The sequence below is a fragment of the Plecotus auritus genome (genome assembly GCF_963455305.1).
Source record: "Plecotus auritus genome assembly, chromosome: 4".
Lineage (NCBI taxonomy): Eukaryota > Metazoa > Chordata > Mammalia > Chiroptera > Vespertilionidae > Plecotus > Plecotus auritus.
The window spans coordinates 90,652,136-90,669,542 of NC_137775.1; the positions used below are offsets into that span (position 1 = coordinate 90,652,136).

Below are 17,407 nucleotides of genomic sequence, written 5' to 3' on the forward strand. Positions count from 1 at the left end.
AGCCACTCCATCACACTACCGCACCTTTTTTAACAGGCAAGGATGATGATGGGCAATTCAATGTGAAACTTTGAAGGTTTTTCACAGAGTGTACCTCGAGGCTTCCTGTGGCCTCACGAGTCCTCCTTAGCTAAGGGGTCCCAATATCAGAGGACGTGCCTGTGGTCCACCTGGTGGTGAGGCCAAAGCTTTGCTCCTCCTCTTTTCTTACTGCCTAGAACAGTTCCTGGTAGACATTTGCTATAGATGCTTGATAAAGAAACAAACACTAGATGGACAGAGGATGCCCCATGATCCTCCTTTCCAGCAAAGTGCCACATTTACCTGGACAGGGTAGTGGTGATGGTAGTCCCACAGGGATATGGGGGTTGGGTGGGGAAGTCACAGGAGAAATGTGGAATCCCATCCCCCCTAAATTTAGTACTCTGGATGTGGGGGACCTAAAGGGTTCTCTGGGCTTCCCTACAGTAACCTTGAGTCCCCCAAGTCTTCCCACTGGGAGGTAAGGGAGGGCCTCTTGAATAAGAACCTTCAGCCAGACCTATGTAGATCTCAGCCTCACAGGGAATCCTTCCCTAGCCCCAGAAGACTCAGGGTTCCCCCAGTGGCTATGTGGAGCCCCGTCCCCCTCCCGCACCCAGCTCACACTCTGGGAGGAGCAAAGCCTGATGGCCAGTCGTAGGACAGTGATGCCTGAGTGGAAGCAACCCCCTCCCAGAGTAAGTCTCTGATTTGAGGTGTCAGGGACACGAGCACACAGGTGGCTAAGAGGCTTCAGGGCCAGGACTCACACTGAGGTCGTCATTGAGGGCGCAGGCCTCTAGCACTTCCTTGTACAGCTGGGCATCAAAGGTCTTCCCAAAGAGAATGTTGTCTCGGATGGTGGCAAACTGGACCCAGGGTTCCTGGGTGGCCAGGCCAAAGCCTTTGGACAGGTCCCACAATGCCATGCGTCCACGCAGCCTGCAGAGAGCCAGGTCAGCAGCATGGGAGCCGGCTCCAGACTGAGTCTCTCCATGCCCAGCCACTGCCTCCAAGAAGCCTTTCCAGACTGCTGTCTTCTACATAGGGTCCCCCTTCACATCACATGGCTCTCCGGATTGGCAGCCACGGAAGTCCTAAATGAGGCTGTGGGCTCTTTCTGGACAGGGAAGGGAAAAATTGCTCTCTGACAGAAGCCAAGCAGCTGTCACATCCAGATGTTCTCAGCAGCTCAGAAGAGAGCATGGCCACTACCCTGGACTTATGCATAGAAGAAAGCCTCCTTCACGCCTTGGCTCTTCTCTGGACCCCTTCCCTGCACAACCACATATTCTCAAAGAGCAGCTGATGCTGGATGTTTGCATTTATTTTTTCACTCACTAATATAGCACTTGTAACTCTCTGGTGTGATAATGATGAGAACTCACTTTCTTGAGAGTTTCCCCCTTTCCAGACTGAAACCTCTCCCAAGAAAGGGACTATGTCTTCTTCACTTAGCATCTCTGGCCCCTAAAAAAAGTCCACCACATAGTAGGGGCTAGGTTAAGTGTTGCTGGAGGGCAGAGCTGAGGATGGGGACGCTAGAGGTTGCTTACCTGTGGAGCTCCCCAGCGATAGCGGCCAGCAGTGAGCTCTTCCCACAGCCCACCTTCCCCACGATGCCCACCAGGAGACCCTGCAAAAAATCCACACAGTTAAGTGCCGGGTCTCCCTCCTGAGGCCCGGGCTGCTAACCATCCCACAGAGGCTTCTCTCTAGGCCCCAGTGAGTCTATAGGGAAAGAATTCGCCATGAGGAACAAAGCCTAAGAAATTCCAAGGAAAGCTCTGAGGCAGGCATCCCAGAATGGGGAGAGGGAAGGAAGGGACCTCAGGCTTTGGGGCCTGGATGCTGGGCTGGCTAAGTCCACCTGTGGCTGGACTTCTGGTATCTCAGGGCAAAACGCAGTGTTTCAGAAGGGCCTATTTCTGTCATTTGCAGTTTAAAATTTGGTGCATTCCTTTCATTTGTTAGTTGTAACACACATTCATTGAGCTATCTCCCTGTACAAAAAGAAAAAAAAATCCTTCTCTAGGAAGAGGCAGAGCTCCCAGAAGCTCTGTCTGTGATGCCCCCACCCAGCAAAGCCAGGACTGACTCACCTACAGGTAGGCAACAAACCAACGTGAGCCCCTCCCCGGGAATGCTCCCTTTTTCTGGCTGCAGCCCGCAAGTAGGAGGGCTCTCTGCAGTGACATCTTCTGCTAAATGCAGAGTGGGTCCACAGAGAGAGAAAAACGAGGCAAATAGAAAAGCAGACAGAAGGAAAGAGCTCTCTGCAAGTCGAGGCCTGGTTCTGGGCTGCTAATGAGATGGAGCTGCATGCTTGCTTTAGGATTCTGCAATTCATCTCCATATCCTTACTATACATTCTTGTTTGCTTAAGCTAGCTCCAGTGGGTTGCTACAACTTATATCTAAAAAGCCCCAACTGACACGTTAGTAAAATTCCTTTAAAAAATTCCAGCCTTATCTTGCCTGAACTAAGAGGAAAAACAAAACATACAGCCCAAGCCAGAAACCTGAGCCAAATGTGGTGGAGACAATTCAGCCACCACCAGAGAATGCTGGGTTGAGATGTGGGGCAAAGGGTTGGTTGGGGTCAGGGGAGCATGAAAACTCAGGACTGGGGTAAACAGGAGTCACTGTGCTGCCAGGAATGTTCTTTCAAGTGCTTCTGTGAGAATGCATGTGGTGGTGTGAAGCACAGGGTGTGAATCCTTTCGCCAAGCTAAAGAGAGGACTATCTATCTCATTTGCAAAATCCCTTTCAGAAGGGGCTACTGGGTCTCTTCCCGGTGCTCAGCCCAGGGCCTGGATCAGCTCTGGGGTCGGTTCTGAACTGGATACCCTCTAGCAGACAATGGATGATCCAGGAGACAAAACACTTGCTGGTCTGGACTGGGTGGGTGTGAGCTGTCTGAAGACCACAGAGAGATGTGACTATGTAAAAGCTGTGTGGGGAGGAATTACATTCAATGAAGTGGCATCTCTTCCTCAATTAGAGCCTGCTCACCAAAACCTCTCCATTCTTCCCCTCGGTATTTAGAGCTACAGGGCCATCTAGCTATGATGGGCTCCATCCTCGTTTATCTCTCACTGAGTCCCCATCTTCCTTATTAGCCCGGGGACTCTCCTAGGTTGTCTGACCAACAACAACAAACCTTCTTCACTTCAAGGTGCCTGATGAAGGTCTCCTGGCTGGCTCCAACTGGGTCCCAAGAGAACAGGGCTTCATGCAGCTCCAATACTGTAGATGGCTCTGTGGGGGGATCTGAACAGGGAAGAAGCCACTCAACTTGGCCTGCTAATCCACCACCTACCTGCTTGGGGAGGATAAACCAGGGGCATGCCGTTAGCTTGCCTGTCCCATATCTACCTGCCGAGGGCTAATTCAGCCTCCGTCTCAGTCTGAGGATTCTCCCCCAGGAAATGGCCACCTGCTCTACCTGGACCCTGTTGCCTCTGGCTTCTCTTGGTAGCATCTATGTGCAGTGCCCTCCTCACCTGTGCCAGGTTTTACCCTCTAGCTCCCCATTACCTTGGCTGTAGTAGACCTTGGGGTTGTGGTTGGGAAGATCGAGGAAACGCTGGATCCGGTCCAAGGACACTTTGGCCTCCAGGAGGCCATTGATCACCCAAGGGAAGTTGTTGAGAGGAAGAATGAGCATGCGTACCAGTGCCAGGGCCGTGAATACCTAAGGTTGAGGGGGGTGGGTAGTGAAGCATCTGAAGGCCTGCCTTATGGGTAGCCCTGTGGACGGGTCTGTGGATGGAAGAACAGGGCAGCAGCAGAACTGAGGGGCTGGTTGAACAATCCTTGGGTCAGAGCTGGAAAAGGTGGCCATTCCAAGAATCCCAGAAATCCCAGATGATCCTCCAGGGATCCAGGTTGTACCTTAGGCATGCAGGCCTAGCCCATTCTCAGACCTTCTCAGATTTTCTAAGTAGTAAGCCTCTGGCCCTGGGCAGAAGCAGCACAGGATCATGGATTTTTTTTTTTCTCTCCAAGGCCAAAATGAGAAAAAAAAGGGACCTAACAGAGCTTGGGCCTGACCCGAAGTTGGAAAGGAAGAGGAGAGGAAAAAAGGAATTCCTTCACAGAGGCAAGGGTTACATATCTGAGGCCCCAGCAAACGGTCCCTTCAGAGAATTCCCCTCAGTTGGAACAGAAACAGCAGCCAGGAATCCTCCTCCTCCTTCCCAGCCAGTACCACCAGCTGAGGCCCCTCCCCACTCCACTGCAGTCTTCTTTTTTTTTTTTTTTTTAATATATTTTATTGATTTTTACGGAGAGGAAGGGTTAGGGACAGAGTTAGAAACATCGATGAGAGAGAAACATCGATCAGCTGCCTCCCGCACACCCCCCACTGGAGACGTGCCCGCAACCAAGGCACACGCCCTTGACCGGAATCGAACCTGGGACCTTTCAGTCCGCTGGCTGACGCTCTATCCACTGAGCCAAACCGGTCAGGGCTCCACTGCAGTCTTCTTGCTGCTGCCTCCCTTCCATGCTTCCCTGCAGCCATCCTCCCTGCCCCCTCCCCCAGTCCTTACCTTGGTGGCAGTGAGCTGGTGCCCCAGGAGGACATAAGTGATGAAGATGACGATGGAGATGACAACCGGCAGGGCAGCCCACAGGTACACACAGGCTGCATCCAGGTATTTGATGACCCGGAGTCGCCCCAGCTCTTGAGCCCGCCAGGCCTCTACTCGGGCCTCCAGCACCTGCTCCCACCCGAAGAACTTGATGACCCGCATGCCACTCAGCAGCTCTGTCATGAGCTAAGGATGGGAACAAGAAAGCAGTGTGAGGTGGAGACACTGCTCATGTGTCTCCTCTGCCTCATCCTCCCCAGGCTCACAGTAGAGGATGCTGAGTCTCCTGAGCCTCCAGATACTCTGTACTTCCTAACCCTGGTTTTCTTCCTCACCTCAGCTCTTTCTGGAAGTCCTGCTCTGAAACCCTTTTCAACCCTGGGTTGCTTCCCCTCCCCGTCTTTTACTTTTCCATAAACACCAGCTGGGGACAGGTCAGAGCTGGGACCCCCTACTTTCCTAAGAGATGAACTGGTGGAAAGTGCAGAGGGTTATTACCACACTGGTACAAGCATTCTTCCATTAGATGAGGGAGGAAGGACTGCTTCCCAAAGCCAGAAGGGCTTCTCGGGCTGGTCACCAGGCTGGCCCATGGCTTAGGTGGTATAGGAACTATTCCAGTAGGAGAATACAGATGTAGGAGGCCACACCACAGCCTGTGGTTAGACGGGCAGAGGGGCCCAGGCAAGATGGGCAAGGGCCAGAGGAACTCTTTGGATCCTAACTTTTATACATCCCCAGCCTGCAAGCCACGGAGGCACTGGAACCCTTCACAGATGGCCTTGGAGACGTTGTCTGTCATGAGTAGGAAAAAAGGCCTCATGCTATAACCAGCTATCAGGGACAGCCCCCTCTCCATTAGCACCAAAAGATGCTGACAACTGCCTGGCCGGTGTTGCTCAGTTGAGCGTTGACCTATGAACCAGGTCACATTCCTGGTCAGGGCACATGCCCAGGTTGCGGGTTTGATCCCCAGTAGGGGCGTGTAGGAGACAGCTAATGAATGATTCTCTCTCATCATTGCTCCTATCTCTCTCTCTCTCCCTCTTCCTTTCTCTCTGAAATCAATAAAAATACATTTAAAAAAAAATGTTCACAATTGTGCTGTATGGACCTCCAGGCCTACCATGCCCTCTGTAAAGGTACCTACAATCACTGCAAAACCCAGAACTGACTCAGCCAGATGCTTAACACCTGGAGCTGGCCGGGTGGGAAAGTGAGCTACTCCCTTCTGCACAACCCACCGCTAAGAGGCAGCTGGGGTTCCCCTGGGCTTCTCCACAGGCAATGGGATGGTCTGGGCCCTACACGAGGAAGGAGACTTGGGTCCTGGCTCTATCACTAAAACCTCATTTGGTCCCAAACAGGTTACTTCCTTCCTCCTAGGGTTGCTGCTTAGGACTGCACGAACTAATAATATTACTAAGGAGCCACATTCATTTAGGGCTTATTTTGTGACTGGCACTGTACCAAGCATTACCTCATAGGAACCTCACAATGACCCTATGAGGCAAACTATTATCCTCGTTTTACAGATGAGGAAATGGAGGCCCAAAGAGGTTAAGTGACTTGCCTGAGGTGATTAAACTAGTACGTGGCCAAGTTGGGATGTGAACCCATGTCTTTCTCCAGTCTGAGCTCTCAAGTTCTAGATCACACTCCCTCCCTCAGGCTGTGGATGGGAGGACCTGGGGACCAGGATGTGGGGTGGGGGTCTCCAATGTGGAGGGACCTCAAGCAGCCCCTCACCTTAACCCGCGTGTCCTTGTGCTGTAGCATCTCCTGGTTGCTGGCCATGATGCGAGTGGCAATCACTTTGTTGACAGGAACCAGCAGCAGTGCCAGGATCAAACCACCCACGAAGGCCACACCCACCTGTTGGTGCAGCAAGTAGAGGGTGATGGCCAGCTGCAGGGGCAGGCCCCAGGCCTCATGGAAGCTCCCAGCAAAGTTAAGCAACCGCTCAGAGTCAGTGCCTAGTAGGTTCAGGGCCTCCCCAGCAGGAGGACGTCTGGGACCCAGCTGTGAAGCCTTGCGGTACAGGATGTTCAGCACGGCCCCCCGTGCCTGAAGTGTCACCTTCCGTAACTCATACCCATACTGATTCTGCAGCACAGCGCCCAGCACAGCCCCAGAGGCTAGCCCCAAGGCATAAAGCAGGCCATTGCTTAGAGGCTCCTGCCCCTCCTCCAGGAATCCCACCAGGAGGGACAACAGCAGGGGCCCTGAGAATCCCAGCATGGTCCCCACCAGCTTCAACAGTCCAAGTGCCAAGTAGCACCGCCCAAAGGCTCCATACAAGGCCCTCCACAGCTGGGCCCCCTCCTGCCAGTGTGCCTGGAAGACATGGGTCAGGTAGGTTGGGTGCAGCCTGTAGGGAAGGCGGCAAACGTCTTGGGGCTGCTGGAGATTTCCACGGGCCCCACGGGCCAGCAAGGGTGTCAGCCAGGCATAGGAAAAACGTGACAGCCAACTCTCTCCATCTTCGGCTGTCTCAGGTTCCTGTCCCTCTGGCAGGAGGGGCTCCCAGGGTACCTGCGGCAGCCCAGGGACTGCCCAGCCTAGTCCGTAGGCCACGAGTGAAGCCAGCTGCAGGATGAGAAGGCAGAGGCGGGAGAGAGGCCCTGGGAGAAGTGGGGGCAGAAGTGTGCCCCGCTGGCAGTGCCACAGCAGGGTGAGCACTAGGGCTGGGGCTGGCAGGAAGGCAGCCAGAGCCAAGGCCAAGGGCCCTCGGGAGTGGCCATGAGGGGAATGAGCCAACACCCACAAAGCCAGGCTGTGGCTGATCCAGGCCACAGCTGCCACACCCCCTGCCAGCACCTCTAGCCTTATAGGCCCTGGGCCTGCCCCTGGTGGCAGAGCAACTGGAAGGAGGTCTAACAGTGGAAAGATGGAGAGCAGGAAGGAGGCTGTGAGTCGGAGGCGCCAGCCGGGACTGCATGGTAGGTTGTAATCTGGACTCCTGGGGATAAGGGGGAAAACAGAAAAGGAGGCATATCATAGTTGACTCAGGGCCCAGACATACCTCCAATAATTCACTTTCCTGGAGGGAATCAACTCCCTTTCCTGCCCTATGCACCTTATTCTTACGCCACTTTACCAGAAAACCTAGGGCCTTTTCTCCCAGGAAGTCTTCCTGGATTAACCTAATCCATTTTCTAATCTACCCACACCATTTCTGATCATTCTTTCACCACAGAAAATTAACAGTTTAGAGTTAAGGTCATACAAAATATGAAGGCTCTAATTAGAAAAAAATTCTACATTTTCATACTGATAACCACTTCAGGATGAGTACTCACTTTCACAGAAATATCTACCTAAAATAACCCTTAAGTTCACCTGAAGCACTATTAGGTGATTAAAAATTTGACTGACATACACCTCTTATACTCTTATAACCTAAATGTTATGAAGCCTCAGAATATTCTACTCTCAGTCTTTCCAGTGGTTGTAGAGGGTGGTATAAATCACTCCTGTGACTCCCTTAGCTGAAACACAAAACTCTTTCCCGTTTTGTCTGTATCTTCTTGGCATGGGAAACATGTTTTTAATAAACAAAAAGGTGATCTGTCTGCATTAAAAATCAAGCATCGGAAAACACACCTGCAAGAGTGAATATTAGAATGTCTTAAAAGTTCATATAAAAAGAGGGCTGAGCCCTGGCCAGGTGGCTCAGTTGGTTGGAGCATCATCTGGTACACCAAAAGGTGGCGGGTTTGATTCCATCAGAGCACATACCTAAGCTGCAGGTTTGATCCCATCGGGGCACATATGGAAGGCAGCTGATTGATGTTTGTCTCTCTCTTGTTTTCTCTCCCTCCCTTCCCCTCCTCTCACTCTAAAAATTAATGAAGCTAGGCTGGCGTGGCTCAGTGGTTGAGCGTCAACCTATGAACCAGGAGGTCACAGTTCAATTCCCAGTCAGGGCGCAGGTCCTGGTTGCGGGCTCAATCCCCAGTGTGGGGTGCACAGAAGGCAGCTGATCAATTATTCTTTTTCATCATTGATGTTTCTATTTCTCTCTCCCTCTCCCTTCTTCTCTGAAATCAATAAAAATATATTTAAACAAAAATAATTAATTAAAACATATCCTTGGCTGAGGATTAAAAAAAAAAAAAAGAGGGGACCTGGGGACCAGGAAGCTGGGTGGGTGTCTCCAAATGCAGAGGGACCTCAAGCAGCCCCTCACCTTAACCGTGTATCCTTGTGCTGTATTTCCTTTGTTGGTAGGGGTGGGTTACTGAAAAAGTTTAATTGTAGATTAAAATGCTTCAGGTTTCCTTTAAAAAGTCCAGCTGATCAGTTATATGAAGGTGTTTATATTGGAATAAAAGTCAACCTTTAATAATTCTGTTTCTTAAGCTGTGGAGACAGAGGAAAGAACATTTTGGAGGCTGATATACCGGCTCCAAGTTGGCCATCAACCAGTCTCATGACCTTGGGCAAGTCTCTTTCCCTCTATGCATCTAATTTTCCTCATCAGTACAGTGAGCAGTGAAGACTCTGGACCCAAAGCTCTCTGAGGTCCTTTCCTGTATGAGATTTTGGATCTTTCTAACTCTTTAAAAAATGCACAAGAGTCTGATGAGTGAAGTGAGATAACCAGTTTCTATTGATTACATAATATTCTTTCTTGCCTTTTCATTAGACTGTGAGTTCCCAAAGGACTGTATCAATTTTTAATAGATACTCCTCTAAGTAGACTGTGTCTGTGCTAACTCTCCCTTTTCTTTGAACTCATTCTGCAAAAGAGACAAAACTGGATTCCGCCCAGCCCAAAGCTTCTCCTACCCAAGGAGGGATTCATCAGTTCCCTAATTCATCTTGGATAGGGACACATTCCATCCATCAGGCTAAGGATTCCCAAAGGCAGGGACTACATTGCCCTTCTGCCTTGTCAGTCGCCAGAGTAAGACTAACTTTGCCTTATAAAGCAATATAGGACCTAAGTACAAAACCAAGGTGAGTTTAGCAATTGCACCTTACAGCTCCAACCCCAGGCAGGGTTAAGGTATAATTTTGCTCTTTTCTCTTGCCTACTGCTTCCTCTCCAGCTGAGCATATGTGCTTTTCTTAGCCTGGGAACACTGAGGTTCCATAGACAGAAGAGGTGAGAACTGGCCCCACAACTACAACACAAGTTATCCTTTTTGGCTAAAAACATTGTTCACCCAATTGTACCTCTAATTCATGACAGTTGTGTTTGAACATCTGAAAATCTACAAAAGTGATGATTTCTACTATGCATCAGGCTTTTAAAAATGTGGTGTGGCTCAATTGGTTGAGTGTCCCTCCCATGCACCAAGAGGTCACAGGTTGGATTCCAGGTCAGGGCACATGCTCGGGTTTCAGGCTCCAACCCCAGTAGGGGGCGTGCAGGAGGCAGCTGATCGATGTTTCTCTCTCATCCATATTTCTACCTCTCTCTCCTTCCTTCCTCTTTCCAAAAGTCAATAACAACGTATTTTTTAAAAATGTGCCATTCACTGGCACTATATGCTTAAACGAATTATTTGATTTAAACCTCTCATCAAAGATAAGCAACTTGCTCCAAAATAGCCACATTGCTGCAAAGTGGTATGCTCAAATTTTATTCTACGTTTGCCCTACTCCAGAGACCTCACTATTCTGGTTACACTGTCGCGTAGATGTGGGTTTGGGGAGAGGTCTATAGGCACACACGGACAGATGTATGTGCATCCCGTCTCTACGCACCTAGGGGTTCCCCAATAGCAGGCACTGAGCACGGCGAGGAGCGCGTGGGGCAGGGCGCTGAGTACCAGCTGGGTGAAGCAGTGGCCCGTGGTGTCCCCCTCCCACACCGGAAGTGGCTGCAACACGCTGGTGCCACACAGCTGGGCTAGGAGCCGCTCCATGGAGGCTTCGCCTGCGGGGAAAGCCAAGGGTGGAGAGAGGGAAGGTTCCTCCCATAAAGGGGTTAGTCCGCGTCCCGAAGGGCGAGGGCCATGCAGGGCGCCGGGAGCTGGGGAAGTGGGGGAGCTGGGACGCTGACCAGGAAGTGTGGTGTCAATGGGCACTGACAGCACGTCCCAGCCGCCTTCCGACCTCCAACCCCCGCCCTTGAGCCGGGACCTCCCCTCGCAACCTCCCAGAATCCAGACCCCGTCCGTTCTCGCGTTACCTCAGGGGTACAGGGGAGGTGGTATGGCTGCCTAGAGTTGGCGGGCGTCTGGTGGCCCGTGAGATCCGGAACCTGTAACCAGAAGACTTGCTTTTCACCGGATCTCGACATCCGAGCACTGGTGGAGGCAAAGGAGCGTGCTGCCGCCGGGGGCTGCTAGCCACGCTCGCTTGGCACCCCCTAGAGGCCGGATGACTGCTGGGGCGCGGCTCGCCCTCCCATTCACAGAGCTTTTGCGCTCGTGCTCCCCGCGCTGGGCTTCGGATGGCCTCTATGCAGGCGTGCCGCGGCCGTGGCACACTTGCACGTGGACAGATCTCAGGGGTAGGCTCTCGCAGAGATGGTGGGAGTGATGGTGGGCAGATTCAGCTGAAGGCCTAGGAGTGGGGAGGAGAGGGAGGGCAGTAGAGGTACCTCTGAGGAATGAAGACGAGCTCTCACTTGGTGACTTTCCAAGGCAGTAAGTTCTGTCTCCCAGGTCTCCTCTTGGCTTACTTTTTTCTTTCTCCTTACACTTTGCTCCCTAGTTATCAGCAGGTGATTTGCTGGAGGACAATGGGCAAGTGTGGCTAGGGCTGAGTCCCAGCCAGGCCCCTGCCACAGCCACATGTTCATTCAGCTCACACCATCTTCCTGCTAGGTTGTCGTTTGAGAGGTTTCTTGGAGTGGAGCTAATCTGGCATGGGAACAGGAACTAGGTCTGCCCAGACCACCTGTCATCTCTTTCCCCCCAAAGATGACCTTTCATATAAGTGGAACCATACAGTATGTGGCCTTTTGTGTCTGCCCTCTTTCATTTAGCATAATGTTTTTGAGGTTTACCAATGTTTAGAATGTGTCAGTAGTTTGTTCCTCTTTAAAAAACAAAACAGGCCCTAGCCGGTTTGGCTCAGTGGATAGAGCGTGGGCCTGCGGACTCAAGGGTCCCAGGTTCGATTCAGATCAAGGGCATGTACCTTGGTTGCGGGCACATGCCCAGTGGGGAGTGTGCAGGAAACAGCTGATCGATGTTTCACTCTCATTGATGTTTCTTACTCTCTATCCCTCTCCCTTCCTCTCTGTAAAAAAATCAATAAAATATATTTAAAAAAACCCCAAAACAGAACAGCTTTCCTGAAGCAATAAGGAAAAAAAGAAAAAACGGTTTTACTAAGAGAAAATTCACATAAACAATTCACTTTAAGTAAGTGAATTGTTTATGTGAATTTTCTCTTAGTAAAGTGAATTGTTTTTAGTATATGCACAGTCATCACAACAGTCAATTTTGTAGCATTTTCATCACCTCAAAAAGAAATCCTATACTCTTTAGCTATCAGTCTTTTTTAAAAAATTTATATTTTTTATTCATCTCAGAGAGGAAAGGAGAGGGAGAGGAGATAGAAACATCAATGATGAGAGAGAATCATTGATCAGCTGCCTCCTGGATGCCCCCTACTGGGGATCGAGCCTGCAACCAGGGCATGTGCCCTGACTGGAATCAAACTGTGACCTCCTGGATCATAGGTCAAAGCTCAACCACTGAGCCACCCCAGCCAGGCTAGCTATCAGTCTTTTATTCCCAATCACCCCTAACCCCAGTCCTAATCTCCTGTCTTTATAGATTTCCCTATTTTTGACTTTCATGTGAATGGAATCATCTCTATATATAAAAGGCTAATATGCTAAGTGTCCGTCCCACTGTCTGACCAGTCGCTATTATGCACACTGACCACCAGGGGCAGACGTTCAACACAGGAGCTGCCGAGCTGCAGTGACTTGGCAGCTGCGGTTCTTGGCACCCCAAAACCAGAGAGGAGGGAGCCCGACTCCTCATGAGGCCATGCGATTCCACCTTTAGCTGTGGGTTATGTTGTTGCTGAGGCACTGTCAGCCCCGAATCTGGTTTACTGTACACTTGTGTTTGCATTCCACACCCTGTACAACAGCAACTTTGCAGAGTGCCCTCTCGCACTCCGGGACCCTTCGGGGGATGTCGGAGAGCTGGTTTCAGCCCTATCTCCACAGGTCAGGCTGAGGGACCTCACCTGATGGAGGGACCCGGCTCACTCTGCAGACACCAGGGAGGGACTGCAGGAGGTTGGCTCCAGGGTGTGTCCAGCCTATCTCACCCAGTCCCACCCCACCGGCCACCTTCTAATTAATTTACTTTCAATGTGCACAAATTCATGCACCGGGCCACTAGTATAAATATGTGGACTTTTGTGACTGGCTTCTTTCACTTAGCAAAATGTTTTCAAGTTCATCCAAGTTGTAGCCTGCATCACTACTTCATTCCTTTTTTTTTGTTTTTAATTTTTATGTATTGATTTTTAGAGAGAGTCAAAGTGGCTCAGTTGATTGAGCATCATTCTGTGAACCAAAAGGTTGCTGGTTAGATTCTGATCAAGGCACATACCTGGGTTGTGAGTTCAATCCTCAGTGGGGACTCATATGGAAGGCAACTGATGGAGGTTTCTTACATCAATGTTTTTTACTTCAGTGTTTCTCTCTCTCTCTCTCTCTCTCTCTCTCTTTCTCTCTCTCTCTCTCTCTCTCTCCCTTCCTCTTTCTAAGCATGTCCTCGGGTGAGGATTAAAAAAAAATTAAGCATACAGTTCAGTAGTATTAAATATATTCACATTATTGGCATACACTCTGGACTAGTTGTTTTAGATATGAGAGGCATGCTTGTAGGCTAGTTGTTATATTTAGGAATTAGCTACCCTGGGAAGGGCAGCTTCTTCCAGCCAGAAAGGTTTTTTTTAAGATGTTATGATATATAGAACTTTTAAAAATATTTACAGCCGAAACCGGTTTGGCTCAGTGGATAGAGCGTTGACCTGCGGACTGAAGGGTCCCAGGTTCGATTCCGGTCAAGGGCATGTACCTTGGTTGCGGGCACATCCCCAGTGGGAGGTGTGCAGGAGGCAGCTGATCAATGTTTCTCTCTCATTGATGTTTCTAGCTCTCTATCCCTCTCCCTTCCTCTCTGTAAAATATCAATAAAATATATTTAAAAAAATATTTACAATACAATGTGTTTTTCTTTCTTTCTTTCTTTCTTTTTGTTAATCCTCACCCAAGGATATTTTTCTCTTGACTTTTTTTTTCTTTTAGAGAGAGTGGAAGGGAGGAGGAGAGACAGAGAGAAACATTGCTGTGAGACACATCAATTGGTTGCCTCCCAAATGCACCCCAACTGGGACCAGGAATTGTGAGGTATGTGCCCTTGACCAGAATCGAACCTGGGACCCTTTAGTCTTCCAGCCAGCACTCCATCCACTAAGCCACACCAGCTAGGGCACAATGTGTTTTTCTTATTATATATATTTTTTTCTCTAAACCTTTATTTTTATTATTTTTTAAAATGTTTATTGTTGGAAGTATTACAGATACTCCTCATTTCCCCCTGCATTGCCCCACTACACCCAGTTCCCGCCCCACCCCAGGCCTTCACCACTCTATTGTCTGTGTCTATAGATAAGATCTTTGGTTAATCTCTTCCTGCCCTTCAGAGATTCGTCAGTCTTTTCCATGCTTCCATGCCTCTGATTCTATTTTATTCACCAGTTTGTTTTGTTCATTAGATTTCTTTTTCACTTATTTTTTAATATATATATATATATATATATATATATATATATATATATATATATTATTGATTTCAGAGCAGAAGGGAGAGAGGGAGAGATAGAAACATCAATGATGAAAGAGAGTCATTGATTGGCTGCCTCCTGCATGCACCCCCATTCCCCCACTGGGGATCGAGCCTGAAACCTGGGCATGTGCCTTTGACAGAATCGAACCCGGGACCCTTCAGTCCACAAGATGATGCTCTATATACTGAGCCAAACCAGTTAGGTCTTGTTCATTTATTTTTATTTTTAGATTCAATTGTTGATAGATATATATTTGTTGCCATTTTATTGTTCATGTGTTTTATCTCTTCTTGTTCTTCTTATTCTTATTCTTCTTGTTCTTGTTCTTCTTGTTGTTGTTGTTCTTGTTCTTCTCCTTCTTCATTATGATCATCTTCTTCCTCTACCTCCTCCTCTTTTTAAAGAATACCTTTCAACATTTCATATAATGCTGGTTTGGTGGTGATGAATACCTTTAGCTTTTTCTTATTTTGAAGCTCTTTATCTGACCCTCGATTCTGAATGATAGCTTTGCTGGGTAGAGTAATCTTGGTTGTAGGTCCTTACTATTCATCACTTTGAATATTTCTTGCTACTCCCTTCTGACCTGCAAAGTTTCTGTTGAGAAATCAGCTGACAGTCGTATGGGCACTCCCTTGTAGGTAACTAACTGCTTTTTTCTTGCTGCTTTTAAGAATTTGTCTTTGTCTTTAACCCTTGGCATTTTAATTATGATGTGTCTTGGTGTGGGTCTCTTTGGGTTCCTCTTGTTTGGAACTCTCTGCACTTCCTGGACTTGTAAGTATATTTCTTTCACCAGGTAGGGGAAGTTTTCTGTCATTATTTCTTCAAATAGGTTTTCAATATCTTGCTCTCTCCCATCTCCTTCTGGCACTCCTATAAAGCGAATGTTGGTATGCTTGAAGTTGTCCCAGAGGCTCCTTACACTCTCTTCATATTTTTGGACTCTCTTTTTCTTTTTGCTCTTCTGCTTAGGTGTTTTTGGCTTCCTCATATTTCAAATCGTTGATTTGGTTTTTGGACTTCTTTACTCTACTGTTGAATCCCTATAAATTATTCTTTATTTTGGTTAGTGTATGCTTAATTTGTGACTGGTCCTTTTTTATGTCTTTGACATTCTCACTAAGATCCTTGAAAGTCTCATGAAGATCCTTGAGTAACCATATAACCATGGTTTTAAACTCTGTATCCAGTAGTTTGCTTGATTCCATTTCTTTCATTTGTGACATGTTTCTTTGTCTTCGCATTTTGGCTGCTTTCCTGTGTTTGTTTATAAGTATTAGGTAGAGCTGCTATGTCTCCTGGAATTAGTAGAGTGGCCTTAGTGTAAAAGGTGTCCTGTAGGGCCCAGTGGCTCAGCCTTCCCAGTCACCTGAGTTGGGCACTCTAGGTACACCCCTGTATGGGCTGTGTGCACCATCTTATAGGGCCTTGATTGCTATTGGTGTCTCTGGGAGGAGTTGACCTCCAGTCCAACTGGCTGTGAGAAACAGCTGTGACTACAGTAGGAGAGCTGCTGTGCAGGAAACATTCCTATAGAGCAGGACTTGCTTCAGTGGGGCTTTGGTGTTCACTGAGTCTGCCTCTTGAGTGTGTCACTTGTGGATGTTAGAGTTATAATCTGCTATGTTCTATATTTTAGTTGAAAAAATTTAAAATATATTTTTATTGATTTCAGAAAGGAAGGGAGAGGGATAGAGAGATAGAAACATTAATGATGAGAGAGAATCATTGATCGGCTGCCTCCTGCATGCCCCCTTCTGGGCCCACACCTGGGCATGTGCCCTGACAGGGAATTGAACCATGATCTCCTCATTCATAGGTTGACACTCAACCACTGAGCCATGCCAGTGGGGCTTTAGTTAAATTGTTGATGTGGTTGTGGGAGGTTGTCCACTAGGTGCACTGGCTCTAGGGCCACCAGGAAAGTGCAAAGTCAGCCACTGCCTGGGGCCACTCAGGAGGAGCTACAGATGGATCTGCAGATGGCTGCTATCTTCTATTTGTATTGGACTTTGAGGTGCCCAGGCCAGGCCCAGCTATGAAGCAAGGCAGGCTGGTGCTAGTGCCGGGTCTTGGGCCTTTTATTGATAGGTTTTGGGCATGCAGTCACCAGCTGCAGCTTGTTTGAGAGATTTTAGCAAAGTCTGAAGCCTGAGCCAGGACAGGCTATTCATATGAACAAGATGCTGCAAACAGCTTGGGTGGGGCTGCAAATTGGATGGGGCATGGTCTCAGGGAATCCCCAGGGCTGAGCAAACAGTGTGCTCCAGGCTGATGGAGACTCAGATATGGCTGCCAGTCAGTCCTAGGATGGGGGAAGTCCCAGCATAGGAACAATGACTCCTGTGAGCACCCCAGTCTGGGAGAAAGCCGCCCCCGAGTTCCTGCCCCAATGCCAGACAATCCAGTTCCTCCCCATATGTGTCTGGGTCCCCCATAGCTGCCCAGTGCTGAGAGTCTGAGTAAGTTTGTGCACCAGCCGTTTAAATGGAACACCTGGGACTCCAGCAGCCTCCATGTCACTCAGCCACAATCCCTGCTGGTTTTTACAGCCTATATTTGTGGGGATTTCTCTTCCCAGCTCTGGAACCCTGGGATGGGGACCTGGTGTAGGGCTGGGACCCCTTGCTCCTCATGGGCGGCCTCCTCAGAGAGATCTCCCTCCCAATTAAAAAAAACAGCATACATGGGTGTAGGACCAGCCTCTCCTACTAGTCTCAATGTGCTTTCTTCTTTATTTCTCTAGTTTTAGACGTCCATTCAGCCAGCTTTCAGGCAGTTCTGAATGATGGTTGTTCTGTATTTTAGAGGTGATTATGTGAGGCAGCGAGTACAGGCATTTACCTACACCACCATCTTGGTTCCTTATGATGTATTTTAAATATTTTTTGGTCAAAATCTTGGAACTGTATATATTTTAAACTCATTTAATGCATGGAAAGTGTCTGCCGTATAAAAGTATCAACAAAGTCAGTCATCTTTGTCAAATACTTAATCTATCA

At 48.8% G+C, this 17,407-nt stretch overlaps 1 protein-coding gene across 9 annotated transcripts in view; it reads right to left on the minus strand.

Annotated features, from left to right (window-relative positions):
• Positions 1-10,905, minus strand: part of ABCC10 (ATP binding cassette subfamily C member 10) — a 23,536-nt gene extending 12,631 nt beyond the window's left edge. For all 9 annotated transcript variants that reach the window (XR_013960340.1, XR_013960341.1, XR_013960342.1 and 6 more), the window contains exons 1-8: positions 10,765-10,905; positions 10,338-10,509; positions 6,369-7,581; positions 4,578-4,805; positions 3,562-3,718; positions 3,185-3,294; positions 1,578-1,657; positions 792-963 (exon numbers count right to left, since the gene is read on the minus strand). Coding sequence is in view for 5 of the 9 variants with exons in the window: in XM_080663677.1 (XP_080519803.1) it covers positions 792-963; positions 1,578-1,657; positions 3,185-3,294; positions 3,562-3,718; positions 4,578-4,805; positions 6,369-7,581; positions 10,338-10,498 (2,121 nt within the window). In the remaining 4 variants the exon portion in view is untranslated. The remainder of the gene's footprint in view (positions 1-791; positions 964-1,577; positions 1,658-3,184; positions 3,295-3,561; positions 3,719-4,577; positions 4,806-6,368; positions 7,582-10,337; positions 10,510-10,764) is intronic.
• Between the last annotated feature and the right edge of the window lie 6,502 nt (positions 10,906-17,407).